Source organism: Salvelinus sp. IW2-2015, unplaced genomic scaffold, assembly GCF_002910315.2.
Source record: "Salvelinus sp. IW2-2015 unplaced genomic scaffold, ASM291031v2 Un_scaffold1415, whole genome shotgun sequence".
Taxonomy (NCBI): Eukaryota; Metazoa; Chordata; class Actinopteri; order Salmoniformes; family Salmonidae; genus Salvelinus; species Salvelinus sp. IW2-2015.
The window spans coordinates 135,083-155,323 of NW_019942892.1; the positions used below are offsets into that span (position 1 = coordinate 135,083).

General features: G+C 40.4%; 1 protein-coding gene across 2 annotated transcripts in view; it reads right to left on the minus strand.

Moving 5' to 3' along the window:
* Nucleotides 1-6,608, minus strand: part of gatd3 (glutamine amidotransferase class 1 domain containing 3) — a 14,415-nt gene extending 7,807 nt beyond the window's left edge. Inside the window, exons 1-5 of one of the 2 annotated variants that reach the window (XM_024138195.2) lie at nt 6,400-6,581; nt 3,989-4,041; nt 3,646-3,764; nt 3,336-3,569; nt 2,897-2,989 (exon numbers count right to left, since the gene is read on the minus strand). In XM_024138195.2, the coding sequence (XP_023993963.1) occupies nt 2,897-2,989; nt 3,336-3,569; nt 3,646-3,686 (368 nt within the window). In that variant the 5' untranslated portion in view covers nt 3,687-3,764; nt 3,989-4,041; nt 6,400-6,581. Of the gene's footprint in view, nt 1-2,896; nt 2,990-3,335; nt 3,570-3,645; nt 3,765-3,988; nt 4,042-6,399 lie in introns of both variants that reach the window. The other variant, XM_024138194.2, reaches the window with a different exon arrangement.
* Between the last annotated feature and the right edge of the window lie 13,633 nt (nt 6,609-20,241).

A 20,241-nucleotide genomic window follows, 5' to 3' on the forward strand; every position in this document is an offset into this window, starting at 1 on the left:
CGCTATAGCTCCTTAACCCACGCGCGTAGCCAACCACACGGGCTATCCTTAACCACACGGCTAGCCTTAACCACACGGCTAGCCTTAACCAGCACCACACGCTATAGCCTTAACCACACTGGCTAGCCTTAACCACACTGCTACCTTATAACACCGGCTAGCCTTAACCAACGGCTAGCCTTAACCACACGGCTAACCTAACCACACGCTAGCCTTAAAACCACACTGCTAGCCTTACCACACTGCTAGCCTTAACCACACGGCTAGCCTAACCACACTGGCTAGCCTTAAACCACACTGCTAGCCTTAACCACACTGCTACCATACTAACCACACGCTAGCCTTAACCACACAGCAAGCCTACCCACAACGGCTAGCCTTAACCACACGTGCTAACTGCTAGCCTTAACCACACGTGCTAGCCTTAACCACACTGCTAGCCTTAACCACACGGCTAGCCTTAACCACACGGCTAGCCTTAACCACACGTGCTAGCCTTAACCCAGACACAGGCTAGCCTTAACCACACGGCTGCTTAACATCGATTACCACAACGGCTAGCCTTAAAACCCACACTGCTAGCCTTAACCACACTGCTAGCCTTAACCACCACACTGCTAGCCTTAAACCACACTGCTATGCCTTAACCACACTGCTAGCCTTAACCACACTGCTAGCTTAATATACCACACGCTAGCCTTACCACACTGGCCTAGCCTTTAACCACACGCTAGCCTTAACCACACTGTGCTAGCCTTAACCACACGGCTTAGCCTTAACCACACTGCTAGCCTTAACCACACGGCTAGCCTTAACCACACGCTAGCCTTAACCACAACTGCTAGCCTTAACCACACTGCTAGCCCTAACCCACACTGCTAGCCTTAACCACCACTGCTAGCGCTTAACCACACTGCTAGCCTTAAACCACACTGCTAGCCTTAACCACACGCTAGCCTTAACCACACGGCTAGCCTTAACCACACGCTAGCCTAACCACACTGCTAGCCTTAACCACACTGCTAGCCTTAACCACACTGCTAGCCTTAACCACACTGCTAGCCTTATACCACACTGCTAGCCTTAACCACACTGCTAGCCTTAAACCACACTGCTAGCCTTAACCACACTGCTAGCCTAACCACACTGCTAGCCTTAACCACACTTGCTAGCCTTAACCACACTGCTAGCCTTAACCACACTGCTAGCCTTAACCACACTGCTAGCCTTAACCACACTGCTAGCCTTAACCACACTGCTAGCCTTATACCACACGGCTAGCCTTAACCACACTGCTAGCCTTAACCACACTGCTAGCCTTAGCCACAACGGCTAGCTAACCACCACTGCTAGCCTTAACCACACTGCTAGCCTTAACCACACTGCTAGCCTTAACCACACTGCTAGCCTTAACCACACTGCTAGCCTTAACCACACTGCTAGCCTAACCACACTGCTAGCCTTAACCACACTTGCTAGCCTAACCACACGCTAGCCTTAACCACACTGCTAGCCTTAACCACACTGCTAGCCTTAACCACACTGCTACCTTAACCACACGGCTAGCCTTAAACCACACTGCTAGCCTTAACCACACGGCTAGCCTTACCACACTGCTAGCCTTAACCACCACGCAGCCTTAACCACACTGCTAGCCTTAACCACACGGCTAGCCTTAACCACACTGCTAGCCTTAACCACCACTGCTAGCCTTAACCACACGGCTAGCTTAACCACACTGCTAGCCTAACCACACGAGCTAACCTTAACCACACTGCTAGCCTTAACACACGCTAGCCTTAAACACACTGGCTAGCCTAAACCACACTGCTAGCCTTAACCACACTGGCTATACCTTAACCACACGGCTAGCCTTAACCACACTGCTAGCCTTAACCACACTGCTAGCCTTAACCACACTCTAGCCTTAACCACACTGCTTAGACCTAGCCTTAACCACACTGCTAGCCTTAACCACACTGCTAGCCTTAACCACACTCTAGTCCTAACCACACTGTGTGGTTAAGGCTAGCAGTGTGGTTAAGGCTAGCAGTGTGGTTAAGGCTAGCAGTGTGGTTAAGGCTAGCAGGTTTAAAATCAGATTGTATGACTTTGTGGCTGTGCTAGCTAGTGCCACTATGCAGAGCTTTTCATGACACAAAAAGCAAACCCACACCTGGTCTCAGGGATGGGTAACTCATCAGTTAGATCATTCAGATTTTAGTATTTTTGCACCATATTTCTGGAACAATCTTCAAAATGTTCTTAAAATMTAATGTTCTGGTGTCTCTAGGTCAATTCAGGCTGATTGAAGACCGTATTGGTGATGAATGTGATGTTCTGGTGTCTCTAGGTCAATTCAGGCTGATTGAAGACCTTATTAGTGATGAATGTGATGTTCTGGTGTCTCGAGGTCTATAGTAGATACTAGAATCCTTCATCTTAACCTAGAACACAAACGGAAAGTAGAATCCTCTCATCTTAACCTAGAACACAAACTGATACTAGAATCCTCTCATCTTAACCTAGAACACAAACTGATAGTAGATGTTAGTTTTCTAAAACACCTTTCCTTCATCTATCCTGATGCCGTGAAAGATGTGGGCATGTGAAAGCAAATCCCTGTTACAGGCATCCATCTGATTGCTTTCCAATACTGTTTAACTTCAAATGAGTGTGAATGGAAGAAAAGGATACAAGAATATGAAGCCACTTTAAAACTATTGAGATACACCCAAAATGTATTCATTACAAGGGGCACTCAATCCCTAGTCGCTCTTGGACAGACTACGTAAATATAATCAAGCATCTGATCAGATTACACAATATTTTTGTTCTGGTTAACCCGAGCTCAATCCCCAACAAGCACAGTATTACACACGACGACAGCACTGACCCGATAGGTTTGCCTGCCTTATGAAAGTCCTTCAGGACACGCTCCACATCTGTGTTGATCTTGCAGTCTGGACCGTCCACGGCAAAAGTCGACCTGCCACACAAGACAAGCAAAACAGATCCGTCTGAGAAGTACAGAGAGAAACGTCGACCTGCCACACAAGACAAGCAAAACAGATCCGTCTGAGAAGTACAGAGAGAAACGTCGACCTGCCACACAAGACAAGCAAAACAGATCCGTCAGAGAAGTACAGAGAGATACATACACCTGCGCCTCAAGACAAGCAAAACAGATCCGTCTGAGAAGTACAGAGAGAGAAACACTGAGATGCCCATGCAGAAGATCAATGTGTTTGTACAGCAGGTATACTTAACATGAATGATATGAATTAACGTTTTTTTTTTTAAACAATGTGGTATGACAACGCTGTTCCACCTACAGGTTTTTTGCCGCCCCAAAGCCCCCTGGGAAGATGATGGCATCATGGTCGCCGACGCTGAGTTTGGCGAGATCTGTGATGTTGCCCCTAGCGATGCGTGCGGACTCTGATAAGACGTTCCTGGACTCGTTCTCAYCTGGCACTCCCTTCCCGTGGTCGATGACATGCATCTGGGACACGTCAGGGGCGTACATCTGGACCTCGGCCCCGCCCCTACTCAGGTGCACCAGGATCCTGTCTCACACACACACACATCAGTGAGAATGATGTAGCACCTCTTGTTCACCGTGTGAATCAGGTTAGATACCACCTTCTGCTGGTCCACTTCTCACAGGCGACTGGTGCATGCATAGGACGGCGCACAATTGGCCCAGCGTCGTCCGGGTTTGGCCGCCATTGTAAATAGGAATTTGTTCTTAACTTTCTTGCCTAGTTAAATAAAAGGTTAAATTTAAAAAATGTATTATAATAATTTTAAATGTATGTATGGTTTAGCCATCTTGTCAGGCAAGTAAATACCATGTTGTATAGTTGAAGACAGGCTTGGAATAGAATGGAAATAGCATGTTGTATAGTGTACGACTTGGAATAGAATGGAAATAGCATGTTGTATTCTGTAAGACTTGAAATAGAATGGGAATAGGTCTACTCACGCTGATGCTTCATGGATTTCTGTTCCGTCATAAACACCACAGCCAGACAGCACCTGTTAACATGACGTACATTAATATGACAAGTTCACTTCACAACAAATTATTCATTATCTTATGGCAAATGAATGCAAAACTAGATCAACTCCCAAAAACAAAACTACACTGAACAAAAAATATAAAACTCAACATGTAAAGTGTTGGTCCCGTGTTTCATGAGCTGAAATAAAAAGATCCCAGACATTTCCCATTAAACAGCATAATCCTTACACAGGTGCACCTTGTGCTGGGGACAATAAAGGGCCAATCTAAAATGTGCAGTTTGTCACAACACAATACCACAGATCAAGAAGAAAGGAGGACCAAGGCACTCTTCATATAATTAATTAAAATGACTTTATTTGTATGGCATGTTCAATAGAAACAAAGTTTTTTTTTTTTATCCGACGCGTTTCGGCTGCATGGCCTTCGTCAGGGAGTACAAAGGAATAATACAATGTCCTCTTTTGAACAGTTTTTCCAATTAACCCTAATTTGAAGAGGGACTGGTTCCAACATTGATTGGACACACCTAGTAAGCAATACCATACACATTAAAAAGTGAAATACTGTCGCTATGTTATCATAAACATACAACTCCAAGCTAGAAGTATCAGGACACTTAGAAAGGTAGTTCTAACCTTAAATATGACTGGGAGAAGTGTCAAGAATAAGAAAGCAATATATTCCATAGTACACTAGAACACAGCAAAACATGAACAACAACAGTCTAAACATAGCTGAGGGAAATTAAGCAAAAAATCCACTAGATGACAGCAAATGGACCTATCACAACCCTACAGGAGAAATGGAAGTGAATGAGAGAGAAGTATCGGAGGTGGTAGGTGTGGTGAATTTCTCATAGCCCGAGGCTTGTAACCAAGGGTCAGGATGAAGAACAACAGTCTGTGACAGTAGGAGTGAAGTTTTTGGAAAAAGTGGACCCTTGCCTTTTGGCTGATCCATTTCTGGTTTCAGGGTGGGTGAAAACAGAGTTGGGTGCTGTGGAATCGGTGAAGGTAACCAGAAGTGGTCTTGTGATAATTGTTTGTGTTTCTGCTGGTCAGAGGGAGTAGGCGCTCCGTGTTAAACGAATGGGGGGGAAGAGATGTGAATTGTTTCGCTCTCAAGAAAAGGGTGCCATTGAAAGGAGTGATTACCGGGGTAGCGGTATATGTGAAAGCTGACCAACTGAAGTGAAAGACTCCCGGTGTTTATGATATTCGTTTTTTGGTGCGACGCAGACAGGGTGGCGTAAGTGGTAAAATAGAAGAGTCATTGTCTGTTGTTTTGATGTTGAGTCTCCCCGAACAAAGTGATGTTAGGATATATAAGTTACCCTGTACAAGCTTTTGTGCCGATTACATTACGTTGTTACAGGTGTCAAGCTTATGGGCAGGTGGCAGCAGTGTGTAGGAGGGAGGTTCCTAGGTGTGAGATGTGCAGAAGGGCATAAGACAAAGGAATGTGTAGTATTGGGGAAAGTAGTAGAATGTGTTAATTGTAGGGGTGACCATGGGGCTGGGGATCAGAAACGTCCCGTGCGAGAGAGGCAGGTTGAGGTTTTCAGGGTTAGAGTAGTGCAGAAGTTGTCATATGCTGAGGCAGTGAAGAAAGTAGAGGAAGATGGGTCAAGGGGGAGGGATCCTGAGAGGAGTGGTGTGAGTAGCAGATCTGTACCAGTACAGAGGGATAGGCCAACAAGTGATATGTCTCCGTAAGATTCGATTTTGGGCATTTATAGTAACGGTTATCAACTGTACTGCAGGGCCAGAACAGTTAGAGGTTATGAACATAGCGGTTAAGGTGGCAGCTGCAGAGAGATATTTGGATGTGAGACATGACGTCAGAAGAGTTACAGGGTGTGTTAAGTGGTGGTGTCCCATCGTTTCAGGCTGTTGGCATGAAGTAGGACTAAATATATTTAAATAGTGGAGTATGGTATTTATTTTAAATTTTGTTTAATTATGCAAAGTATAAGGGAGTTTTACCCCAGTCTAGTAGGTGGCCGTTAAGGCAACATTTATTGGATGACAACTGCCGTTAAACCACATCGAAGAAGAAGAATCGGCAGGGTGAATTGAAACGACATTGTATTTAATTCCTGACGTTGCAAGTTAATTCCTAGCAACCTTGGTGTGTAAATACTAGCGTTGCTAAAAAGCTGCAAGCGACTGATTGACTCAATGTTGCTAACAAATCGTGCGACCATTTATCAAAACTCAACAACACCTCAATATAAGAGAGTCGAGTTGAACGATTCTCAGCTAGGGATTTCCGATACTACATTCAACTGGTCAGAACTGACTTGTCACACATTAATCATGTAGCTAGCCCACTACTCGACACACTACATCTGATCCAGGTTTACTTACAACTGCAACTTTTGCCCCGCTCCAACTGGCACTCGTGTGAAGCCCCGAGTTTACCAACTGTGATTTTCCTAGGAATGGAACCGATTTAAATGCTAGTGATCTTAAAGCAAACATAGTTGACTACAGAGTTGTACACAAACCAGACAGAGACCTCCTGACAAACGCGAACAAGATGCCGGACAGTGGCATCAGCGTCTCGACAGCGAAAATGAAATAGTACTTCCGGGTAACGGAATTTCGGAAATGTTAAAAATAACAGTCCCTCACGTAATATTAGAAAAAGTGTCATTAACCTGTATTTATTAATGATGTATGAAAAAGTATTGTCTAAACATTAACAATGACTCATTTGTTCATATTTAACTGAAATGTGCATTAATTGTGGATTTTAAAACACGTTCCAAGGTCAAATAAATGCCCCCAAATCACTATATATGCATTATATATTGGCTTATAGAGAAACAATGATTCTGTAAAAGTGGGGTGGGGAGTACTCAATATGGTCTGTAGAATATATGTATCTATTTTTATTTAATGGAGCTTTGTTGCTGGCGTTTTACTGTGGTCAAACAGCTTAAAATTGGTGTGCCTGTGTAACCGATGTGAAATGGCTAGCTAGTRAGCGGTGGTGCGCGCTAATAGRGTTTCAATCGGTGAAGTCACTCGCTCTGAGACCTTTTGTTCCCCTTGCTCTGCAAGGGCCGCGGCTTTTGTGGCGCGATGGGTAACGATGCTTCGAGGGTGGCTGTTGTCGACGTGTGCTGAGGGTCCCTGGTTCGAGCCCAGGTAGGGACGAGGAGAGAGACGGAAGTTACATTGTTACACCTGGTAGGAGTGAAATATTCAGTAGGGTCTCAGTTTTCTCTCTACAGTTCAATAAGTATCCCATGGACAGTGTATTGCATTGGGGGCTATGGTAGGGGTGGAGAACCAAGCTGGATATGTATGACACAGTCCCCCTCAAAAACAAATCATATTTGGTTAGTAGAGACCCTACTTGAGTATTTCCCACCCACTTTAGCTGAGACCGGTAGTAAGGTTCTCTCTAAAGTGCTACATTTGTACCGCATAGTGTCCAGGTGCCCATACAACCTATTTGACCACAGTAAAAGTCCAGCAACACTTACTATGACCTAGCTTCTTATTCACTCATCTGTTTTGTAGTCTAAGGACCGTAGTGAGTAGACTGGACCCTGGTTTTATGGACACACAATCAATTGTTTTTCTTGTACCGTGCAGCACATAAAAAATACAGTGACATTTCTTAAACATCATATTTCAAAATTGCATCCTTGAACAATAGTACCAGTAAATAAACAAGAATTATACAATAAAATATATATATATATTTTAATTGTAATTGTTTATTTTTTACTAGTAGGCTATTATTATGTTCTTGACATACATTTCCTTAAGCTCCAACCGTTTGTTCAAAATGCCAAGAGTGTGCAAAGCTGTCATCAAGACAAAGGGTGGCTACTTTGAAGAATCTCAAATCTAACATATATTTTGATTTGTTTAACACTTTTTTGGTTACTACATGATTCCATATGTGTTGCTTCATAGTTTTGATGTCTTCACTATTAGTCTACAATGTAGAAAATTGTACAAATAAAGAAAAACCCTGCAATGAGTAGGTGTGTCTAAAATTTTGACTGGTACTGTATATATTTACATAATTTGTAACATTATGCACTATGCAAAGCTGCAAAAAAGATTGATTTCGTATCATACGCATAGCGTTTTACCCATAGAGATAGAGGACCATTATAGCCTCTGTGGCAGCATGGGTAGCACCATTGAGGTAATCTCCATTTTGAAGTAGTCAATTTTCTTCTTACCGATTGGCTGATTTCTCCTGATGACCCYGTTGGACATGACTGCAACAGGGTCACCAAGAGGGATCAGCCAATTAAGTTGGAAGTCCCACCCAGTTGGCTTCATTAAAGTGGCGGAAGCCCTCAATGGCGCTGCCCATTGGTCACTAGAGGCCTCTAGCATTCTCCAAGGTTTTATTGGAAAACTTTTATTTTGAAGGCAGAATCCCYAAACCGGAAGTCTTAATGTGGATAGCATCCAGCTAGTGTTGCTGTCATGACACTAGTGACAGTGGCCAGCAAATGTGACACCTGGCATGGCATGTTTCAGTAAGGTCATGCAGTGAAATACTTATTGGACAGAATTATTTTAGCTATCATGTCATGAAAATACAACAATAGGTTTTGTGTCTGTGTCAACGTGACCTTTTATTAGTAGCCTGAAGGTAAAAAAATATATTTTGTCTCACAAATGTACAATACATGTGACCTGGAAGATATTTAAAATAGTTTATTGGCGATAATTACTGTAATGTTTTAAAAAGTTATTCGATTAGGTATCGTATCAGYTCCGCTCGACATAAACGAAATACGGCGAAGCATGGCCCCATACTGTATGACCGCCGTTTTGCGAGCTCTGACCCAACTTTGCTATTTTGTGATACTTTTTGYCATTTATTTTTACTTGTATTTTCACTAAATGTATCCGCTATAATTTCTTATAACCGACAAAAACTTTTTAACATCAGATCCATCAACACATTTTTCACCCGTCCTGTTATACCTGATGGTCAAATGTCGCCAATTCTACCTCCCAAGGGAGTTTTAAACTGTTATCGTGAACGTAATAGACATTCCACTTAAGGACAAGAATAGCTCCTCTCACCAGCCTCCCTTGGTGGAATCATATTACACAGGCTCTGACGCTCTGACGCATGTTGCATTACTAATTACAAATGAAGACCCGGATCTGCCTAACGATGCCTCTCTACCAGAAGAACTCAATACATTTAATTTGATTAATTCTTCGACTATAACAACACCGTGCTGTGCGTGAGGGCCCCTACCGACCCAGAGGGTCTCGGCTCTCCGAGGCCAACCTGGGTCTTTCACCAGGTCAACACTCGTAAAAGCCTCAGGGCCGGACGGTATGCCATGGRGTGTTCTTAGAGCATGGCAGGCATCTACACTGTCATTTCCAACCTCTCCTTGTCCCAGTCTGTAATCCACACATCTCAAGATGACCACCATCATTCCTGTTCCCAAACAACTCTAAGGCTTCATGCCACAATGACTACCACCCTGTAGCACTCACTTCTGTAATCATGAAGTGCTTTGAGAGGCTGGTTATGGCACACATCAACTCCATCACCCCAGACACCTTAGACCCAAGACAACTACAGGAAATGGTGGGGCGAGCTTGCCCCCAACCACGTAGACGGGGCTGCAGTAGAACGGGTTGAGAGCTTAAAGTTCCTCGGTGTCCAAATCACTAAAGACTTTAAATGGTCCACACACGCACACACACACACACACACACGCAACAACGCCTCTTCCCTCACAAGAGGCTGAAAAGGTTTGGCATGGGACCTCAAATCCCCAAAGCTCTACAGCTGCACCATTAAGAGCATCTTGACGGGCTGCATCACAGCTTGGTATGGCAACAGCACCGCCCGAATCGCATGGCGCTACAGAGGGTGGTGCAGACATCACTACGGGCTCTACGACCCGTACATCACTGGGGCCGAGCTCCCTGCCATCCAGGACCTCTATATCAGGAGGTGTGAAAAGGAAGGTCCGGATAATCGTTAAAGACTCCAACCACTCAAGCCATAGAGTGTTCTCTCTGCTTCCGCACGGAAAGTGGTACAGGTGTATCAAGTCTGACACCAACAGGCTCCTGAACAGCTTCTATCCTCAAGRCATAAGACTGCTACATAGCGAACAGAATCTGTTGACCCTTGTATTGTATTTGTGTACTGTCTCTATGAACACTCACAGGAGTCTACACCCTGACACGCTCTGACACTCCAGCACACACACACACACACACACACACACACACACACCACACACACACACACACACACACCACACACCACACACAACACACACCACACACACACACAACAACACACCCTCAACACAGCACTCCAAACACACACACACAGACACTAACACACACACACACACAACACACACACACTAATTTAATTTGCTTGCACACACATTTATTACAACCTCTACACAACCCACACACTCACATCCTGAAGACTAGTCACCTTACCCCTATATATATATCTACCTGTATCACTCCAGTATCCCTGTACATTGTAAATATGGTACTGGAACTGACCCTGRATATAGTCACCTGTAGGTGAGMATAGGTCCCACATTAACCTTTAATGACGTGAGCGATGTGGTGGTCCTGACACACGAAGTCAGCGTCGATAGGGCCCTCCACTCCCATCTCTTCCTTCAGGGGTTTGGTTTACCCCTCCAGGTTGGTGTTGGGCTCCCCAACTTTGTAAACCTTTTTCCTCTTGCACGCAAGGAGAGTTGGTCATGAGTAACTATCAAACTCCTAACTCCTGCTCGCTACTATCTTACCTCTAACAGGTTACTAAATACAAGTATGGCACTGAAATGTATAGCGCCCGTTTTATAGGCTCCTGACCAATCCTGCTGTTTTGTTGTTGAACACCAGAGGGCATCCTCGAGCACATCTACTCCATCTGGTTTTTATCATTATTTTATTAAAGGAAAACACAAAGATGTTGAAGGTCTCCCGAGTGGCACAGCGGTCTAAGGCATTGCATCTCAGTGCTTGAGGCATCACTACAGACACCCTGGTTCGAATCCAGACTGTATCACAACCGGCCGTGATTTGGAGTCCCATAGGGCGGCGTGTAATTGGCCTGGCGTCGTCTGGGCAGTCGTTGTAAATAAGAATTTGTTCTTAAGTGACTTGCCTAGTTAAATAAATAAAAAATAAGTTTACAGACATGTAGGTTGGAGTCATTAAAACGTGTTTTTTAACCACTCCACACACACAAAACAAATACTGTATGCTTCTTTCTATTGACATATCGTACATAAATTATCACCTACTATAAGGTTGTTTTGATTATTATGTGGATTATAATAAATTGTCATATTTGTAGGGCGTTGATGCATTTCTGTCAGGGCAAATCAGGTCTGGGATATTGAGTAATAAATGTCAAACTATAGTCTTTGTGTCAGGATGAACTGTTGTGTCCTCATCTTTTGGTCTGATAATTTCATTCAAGCATGTTTGGTTATAAATAGAAGTTACAAAGAAGGCCTTAAAAATAATGAAACAATAAATTAACTCCAACATGTTGGRTAAAGCAAATCAYGAATGTAACTGTTTTTAWTCRTGGCTGTACTATTATTCTATTTGTTGTGTTCCAAATMGTCATCATTTTTTCAATAATGAATTTCCTTCTTCCTTCTTTTATTATGATCCAAAGCCACATATGAGTGAGTCACTCAGCTTTATGCTGCAAAATAGCCTACTAAATAGGCCAAGCCTAAATGAAGACATTAAATTGGCTAAATAAACTAGTACATTTCATCAAAAAMAACAAAATAATTAAATAGCTCAGCTCTTGAAAAGATGGGCAATCTTTTTCCATCCGTATCCTTGCTGAACTRTCATTCAGTTTCTTCATCACATCAGAAACTCACTTTATACAGAGAGGCTATCAGTCTTTCCACGCTAGTAAATTTAAGCCAGTTTGTAATCTTAGAATTCTTTCTGTCTGTTTTTCGAGGGAGAGAAACCAAAAGCGATACCAAAGGCATAATCAGCGTTCTAATTTCCCCTTGTGAGTTAGGCCTGGGGCCAAGCTCCCTGCCATGCAGGACCTCTACACCGGCCGGTGTCAGAAGACAAAGACTCCAGCCATCCAAGTCATAGACTGTTCTCTCTGCTACCGCACGGCAGGTGGCACAGAGTCTGGAAACAAAACGACTCTGAACAACTTCTACGCCCAACCAATAATACTGATAAATAGTTAGTTAGGCAGAGTTGCAAAGAAAAGGCCATATCTCAGACTGGCCAATAAAAAGAACAGATTAAGATGGGCAAAAGAACACAGACACTGGACAGAGGATCTCTTTCTAGAAGGCCAGCATCACGGAGTCGCCTCTTCACTTTTGACGTTGAGACTGGTGTTTTGCGGGTACTATTTAATGAAGCTGCCAGTTGAGGACTTGTGAGGCGTCTGTTTCTCAAACTAGACACTCTAATGTACCTGTCCTCTTGCTCAGTTGTGCACCGGGMCCTCCATCTCCAATGCCAAGAGTGTGCAAAGCTGTCATCAAGGCAAAAGGTGGCTACTTGAAGAATCTCAAATATAAAATATATTTAGATTTGTTTGTATCTTTTGTGGTTACTATATGACTCCATATGTGTTATTTCATAGTTCTGATGTCTTCACTATTATTCTACAATGTAGAAAATTGTAAAAAATTAAGAAAAACCCTTGAATGAGTAGGTGTTCGAAAACTTTTGACTGATACTGTATAATTCTGTAGGTGTTATGTACTGTATGCATCAGTGATGGCTCCTCTGAGGAGGATTGTTTGTCCAAATCATCCAAAAGGTATCTCAAATGGATTAAAGTCACTAATAGATGCCTAGCTACAGACTTGATATCATTGGCCACTTTAATAAATGGAACACTAGTCACTTTAATAATGCCACTCTAGGAATGTTTACGTATCTCGCATTACTCATCTCATATGTATATACTGTATACTGCATCCTACACTATCTATTGCATCTTAGCCGCTCTGTCACTCTGTCACTCATCCATATATTTTATACTTATATATTCTCATCCCAGTCCTTTACTAGATCGTGTTTATGTTAGGTTTTCTTGTGGAATTTGTTAGATATTAGGTTTTGTGGTGGAATTGTTAGATATGACCTGTTAGATACTGCTGCACTGTTGGATCTAGAAGCACAAGCATTTCACTACACTCGCAATAACATCTGCTAACCATGTGTATGTGACCAATACAATGTTATTTTATTTTACTTTATTTGAACATGATGCGCAAAAATATGCTAATATCGGTCCCATTGACTTGAATGGGGATTTGTACCGCAAATGCTAAAATGTTAGCATGTGGAAATGTAAACCAAACCATGGATTACTGTCATACCTTTTCCATAGACTGCTTACAGGGTAACGAAACAGATGTGTCATTTTGTAATTTGTGTGTASTATCCTTTTCAGAGAGCGAGTAACATAGTGTACATAAATGTTTTAACATATGTGAAAAACGTACATGTATTATTATCTAAGCATGACCTGTGAAAGTGATGTTAATGACAACTACAACATCAAATAACATTGTATAATTCCTTTACTGACATCATTAAAAATGGTTTAACCCTACTGAGATGGAAGTGATATACACAGTGAGTATAGACTATACTGAGTGTACAACACATTAGGAACACCTGCTCTTTCCATGACACAGACTGACCAGGTGAATCCAGGTTAAAGCTATGATCCCTTATTGATGTCACTTGTTAAATCCCCTTCAAATCAGTGTAGATGAAGGGAAGGAGTCAGGTTAAAGAAGGATTTTTAAGCCTTGATATAATGGAGACATGGATTGTGTATGTGTGCCAATCAGAGGGTGAATGGGCAAGACAAAAGATTTAAGTGCCTTTGAACAGGATGTGGTAGTAGGTGCCAAGCGCACTGGTTTGTGTCAAGAACTGCAAAGCTGCTGGGTTTTTCACCCTCTACAGTTTCCCGTGTGTTTCAAGAATGGTCCTCCACCCAAAGGACATCCAGCCAACTTAACACAACTGTGGGAAGCATTGGAGTCAACAAGGGCCAGCATCCCTGTGGAACGCTTTTGACAACTTGTAGTGTCCATGCCCCGACGAATTGACACTGTTCTGAATGCAAAAGGGAGGGGAGGTTCAATTCAATCTTAGGAAGGTGTTCCTAATGTTTGGTATAGTCAGTGTATTCTGTATGTCACTGTAGAGAAGTGAAGAGATTCTCAACACAACAGATGGAAACCTTGAGGCAGAGAGAGAGAAGACATCAAACCGTTGAGGTACAGATACAGTAAACATTGTGCAAATGAGGAGAGACATGGCGTGACCTGCTCCCACATCTCGGGGTCAAATTCAGCTGTTTTTTCTAGTTGAAGCCTTGACTCATTCTTGAAACCTTGACTCACACAGCTAGCTTCACTTGTGATATGGTAGAAAGAGATAACAGTCCAGTGGAATGTTGCAATGATCGTTCACCTGTGTTTATTACATCATTTTACAACGGGTGGGTCTTATCCTGAATGCTGATTGGTTAAAACTGCATTCCAACCAGTGTCTATTTCACAAATTAACACCGGCTAAATCTATGACGTTAAAATGTCTATTTACTCTGTTTCATCTGACTGTGCAATCCACTGTCTCATCAGCCCAGCCAGGCAATTTATAAACTTGATCTCCGATATAAAAAGCGTCTAGACATTATCTCACATTTCTTTTAGACTAACAATGGCTTATTCGAGCATTATCATGTAATTATTACACAATGTGGTTTATGAATGGGTCTGAATTGTTAGAATGAAAAATAGATATGGGGCCCAAATAGAATAAATGATACACTTCAGGCTACTTTTCACCGAAAACGATCAAAGGACATATTGACATCCTTGTGAGCTCAACATTTTAGTGCCCCCCCCTCCCCCCCTCTTTCTAATAGGTGGGTTCTATTGATTAGTTTAAAGTTTGTTTCTATAGATAGTTTTTCTATATTGTGTGTTCTATAGGTTCATAGGTGGTTCGTGTGGTGGTTCTATAGGTAGTTTCTATAGGTTTGTTTCTATAGGTGTGTTCTAACGGTGTTATAGTTTAGTATTGGTTTTCTATAGGTTGTTTCTATATGTGTTTGGGGGTTTTTCTATACTGTGGGTTTCTATTAGTTAGTTTCCTATAAGGTGTTTGTTATAGGGTTCGTATGGGGTTTTTATGTGTAGTTTTCTATTAGGTGTTTTCTATAGTTGGTTGGTTGGTCTGATAGGTTTTCTATATGTTGATGTTTCTATAGGAGGTTTTTTATAGTAGTTTCTATAGGTATTGTTTTTCTATACGGTGGTTTTCTATCTATTAGTTTTCTATTAGGTGTGTTTTTATATTGTTTCGATTGGTTTCTATGTGATTAGTTTCTATTAGGTTGGGTTTCTAATTATTAGTTATCTAAGGTAGTGTTCTATAGTGTGTTTTCTTATAGTTGTTTCTATAGGTTGGTTTCTATATGGTATTGTCTTCTATATATTGGTTTCTATAGGTTGGTTTTCTATAGGTGGTTTCTTATAGTGGTTTCTATAGTGGTTTTCTATAGGTGGTTTCTATAGTGGTTTCCTATAGGATGGTTTCTCTGAGGTGGTTTCTATAGGTGGTTTCTATAGGTGGTTTCTATAGGTGGTTTCTATAGGTGGTTTTCTATAGGTAGGGTTTCTATAGGTGGTTTTCCTATATGGTGGTTTTCTATAGAGGTGGTTGTCTATAGGTAGTTTCTATAGGTAGTTTCTATAGGTGGTTTTCTTATAGGTGGTTTCTATAGGTGGTTTCCTATAGGGTTTTCTATAGGTTGTTTCTATGGGGTGGGTTTCTATCAGGTGGTTTCTATAGGTAGTTTCTATAGGTGGTTTTTCTATAGGTGGTTTCTATAGGTGTTTTTATAGGTAGTTTCTATAGTTGGTTGTGTTTATAGGTTGGTTTCTATAGGTTTTTTCTATAGATGGTTTCTCTAGGTAGTTTCTATACGGTGGTTTCTATAGTGGTTTCTATCTAGGTGGTTTCTATTATTAGTTGTTCTATAGGTGGTTTCTATTATTAGTTTTTAGGGTTTCTATATTGTTTCTATAGTGTTCTATATAGTTTCTATAGGTAGTTTCTTAGGTGGTTCTATAGGTGGTTTTCTATAGTGGTTTCTATAGTGTAGTTTTCTATAGGGTTTGGTTCTATAGTTTTTCTATAGTGGTTTTTCTATATTAGTTGTCTCTATAGGTTGGTTTCTATATGTTAGTTCTTCTATAGGTGGTGTTTCTAGCGTTTCCTATGTAATTCGGGGTTTTCTATGGTGGGTTTTCTATATGGCTAGTTCATAGGTGGTTTCTTATTTGTGTTTCTATAGTGGGTTGTTTTATAGTAAGGTTTCTATTTAGTTTATAAGGTTTTCTATTATGGTTTGTTTCTATAGGTATGGTGTTGCTTTCACACCTGCCGTATGTCTAACGGGGTTTCTTATATGGTTGTTCTAGGTTTCTTATAGGTTTGGCTTTCTATAGGGTCTTTTTCTAGGTAGTGTGGGTTTTCTATTAGTTGGTTCTTATAGTGTTTTCTATAGTGTCTGTTTTTCTATTATTGTTTTCTATAGGTGGTTTCTATTACTTAGGTTTCTATAGGTGGTTCTGTTGTTGCTATAGGTTTTCCTATAAGTTGTTGTTTTCTATAGGTATGTTTCTATAGCGTTGTCGTGTTCGTATAGGTTAGTTTTCTATAGTTGTGGTTTCTATATGGTTAGTTTCTATATTTTTTCTATATGCTAGTTTACTATAGTGTGTTAGGTGTTTCTATAGGTGGTTTCTATATAAGTGTATTGGTTGTTTCTATAGGTAGTTTCGTATAGGTGTTCAAGGTCGTTTCATAAGTGTATGTTTTCTATAGGGGTTTCTATTAGTAGGTGGTTCTATAGGTTACGTGTGTTTCTATGGTGTTGTTAGGTTTTCATAGGTTTTTTCTTATAGTTAGTTTCAGTGGTTTTTCTGTAGTTTCTAGTAGTTTTGTTAGTTTGTTCATAGGTAGTTTTGCTATGTTGGCTTAGGTCCGTTGTCTATAGGTTGTTTCTATATGGTTTGTTCTTTATAGGTTGGTTTAGTTTTGTCTCTATAGGTCGTTTTTCTATATGGTAAGTTTCTTTATAGGTTGTTGTAGTTGTCCTATAGGTAGTTTCCTAATAAAGTGGTTTTATTATTAGTTTCTATAGTTGTTTCTATTAGTTGTTTTCTATAGTGTTCGTTTCTATAGGTAGTTTTTTCTATATATGGTTGTTTCATAGGGTTTCCTATTATTATCATTCTTATAGGTTGTTTCTATATTGATCAGTTTATTAGGTGGTTTCTATAATGTTGTTTTCTATAGGTAGTTTCTATAGTTGGTTTCTATAGGTTGTTTCTATAGGTGGAGTTTCTACTAAGGTTGGTTCCTTATAGGTGGTTTCTTTAGTGGTTTTATTGATTATTTTCTATAGGTGTTTCTAGTGGTGTTTCTATTCAGTTAGTTTTCTATAGGGTTGTTTCTTATTATAGTTTCTATAGTGGTTTCTTTATTGGTAGGTTCTATTAGTTAGGTTTTCTATAGGTGGTTTCTTTATAGTCTATAAGGTTTGTTCTATAGGTTGTTTTCTATGAGGTATTTTCCTATTAGTTTAGTTTCTATTAAGTTAGTTCTTGTTCTAATAGGTTTCTGGTTTCTAATAGGTAGTTTCTATAGGTTGTTTCTATGTGGTTGTTCTATGAGTGTTTTCAGTATTCCTTCTATGGTTAGTTTCTATAGGTGTGTTTTTCTATGGGTTAGTTATAGTTGTTTCTATAGTAGGGTTCTATAAGTGTTCTATGGTGGTTGTCTCTATAGGTAGGTTCTAATAGGGTTTATAGGTGTTTTCTTATATGTAGGTTTTTCTATAGGTAGTTTCTTATTTTTAGTTGTCTATGGTGGTTCTATAGGTTGTTTCCTATAGTGGTTTTATAGTTAGTTTTCTAGGTTGGTTTCTATAGTGGTTTCGATAGGTGTTTCTATAAGGTGTTCTTATAGGTGTTTTCTATAGTGGTTTTCTATAGGTTAGTTTTCCTATAGGTGGTTTCTAATAGGTGGTTTCTATAAGGTGGTTTCTATAGGTTAGTTTGTTATAGGTGGTTTCTATAGGTAGTTTCTATAGGTAGTGTTCTATAGGTGTTTCTATAGTGGTTTCTATAGGTGGTTTCTATAGGTTGTTTTCTATAGTTGGTTTCTATAGGGTGGTTTCTATAGGTTAGTTTTCTATAGGTGTTTCTATGTTGTTCTATAGGTTGTTCTATATGGTTGTTTCTATAGGTGTTCTATAGGTAGTTTCCTATAGTGTTTCTATAGGTGTTTTTCTATAGTGTAGTTTCTATAGGTGGTTTTATGTATTGTTTCTATTAGGTTGGTTTCTAAAATAGGTTGTTTCTATAGGTGTTTCTATAGGTGTTTCTATAGGTGTTTTCTATAGTGGTTTTCTATATGTTTCTAATAGGTTGTTTCTATAGTAGTTTCTATAGGTGTTTCTAATAGGTTGTTTTCTATTAGGTGTTTCTATAGGTTTGTTTCTATAGCGTGTTTCTATAGGTGGTTTCTATAGGTGTTTCTATAAGGTTGTTCTATAGGTGGTTTTGTTTCTATAGGTGGTTTCTATTATTAGGTTTTCTATAGGTGTTTCTAAGTTTATGGTAGTTTCTATAGGTGTTTCTATAGTGGTTTCTATTATTAGTTTCTATAGGTGTTTCTATAGGGTAGTTTCTATAGGTAGTTTCCTATAGGTGTTTCTATTATTAGTTTTCTATAGGTGTGTTTCTATAGGTTTTTTATAGGTGTTCTAAAGTGGTTTCTATATTAGTTTCTATAGGTTTGTTTATAGTGTCTATAGTTGTTTCTATAGGTTTTGTTTTCTATAGGTAGTTTCTATAGTTGTTTCTAATAGGTGTTTTTCTATAGGTGGTTTCTATTATTAGTTTCTATAGGTTGTTTCTATAGGTAGTTTCATAGGTTGTTTCTATAGGGTCGTTCATTATTCGTGTTCTATAGTGTTTCTATTAATTAGTTTCTATAAGGTGGTTTCTATAGGTTAGTTTCTATAGGTGGTTTCTATTATTAGTTTCTATAGGTGTTTCTATAGTTTTCTATAGGTGGTTTCTATAGGTTAGTTTCTATAGGGGTTTCTATAGGTAGTTTTCTATAGGTGGTTTTCTTATAGGTGGCATAGGTTAGTTCTAATAGGTGTTTCTCAGTAGTTCTATGGTAGTTTTCCTAGTTTCTATATTCTCGTGTTTATAGGTTGTTTCTTATGTTATGTTCATAGGTTTCTGGTTTTAATGAAGATGTGCCTCTCAAGAGACAAGAAAAAGGGTAGTTGCCTGATTGGTGCTTTTTACATTCGATATATCAGTGCTGAAATACATAGTTTTATATACGGGAAAAAGGTTTATTTTGGTGCATAGTAGTGTGTGTGTGTGTGTGTGTGTGTGTGTGTGTGGTGTGTGTGTGTGTGTGTGTGTGTGTGGGTGTGGTGTGTGGTGTGTGTGGTGTGTGTGTGTGTGTGTGTGTGTGTGTGTGTGTAGGTGGGTTACTGATTGCTTTAAGGGGACATATCTCCCTTTCCTGACTCTGTGGCCAAAAGAATGTATAAATAGCGGGAATGTATCATAGCAGGAAATCCTCTCCACAGCCCTGTGTTTCTGTCTGTTTGGGAACAGGAACAGGAAGGAACTCGCCAAGAATGGAGGGAAGAGTCCAACTGAAAGAGAGGACTCTCTGGCTTCCTACACCTTGCACTGGCATACATTCAGTCATTTACAGTACTTCTTTGGCTGTACACTCTAGCAACTGGAAGGGCAACTAGTTCATTTATAAATGTGGTTGTTCATAGTAGTTTTCTCGTTATGTAAGTCACTGACAGTCACTCAATTAGCCCAGCTTAACATTTTTTAGATTGGGTAAGTTAGCTGGCTAGACTATCTAAAACGTGTAGAAATCGCACTGGGGGGGGGGGGCATTGATTTTGTTAGTACACTCACTCGATATCCATATTAAAACTGCAAATATTCTCTCCACCATGTGGCAAAATGTGTAGAATTGCAGAAAACTTGCTTTCAAAACGGCCACATTTTCTCTTATGCCCCCATGGCAAAATGTGTAGAATTGCAGAAACGAACTTTCAAACTAATC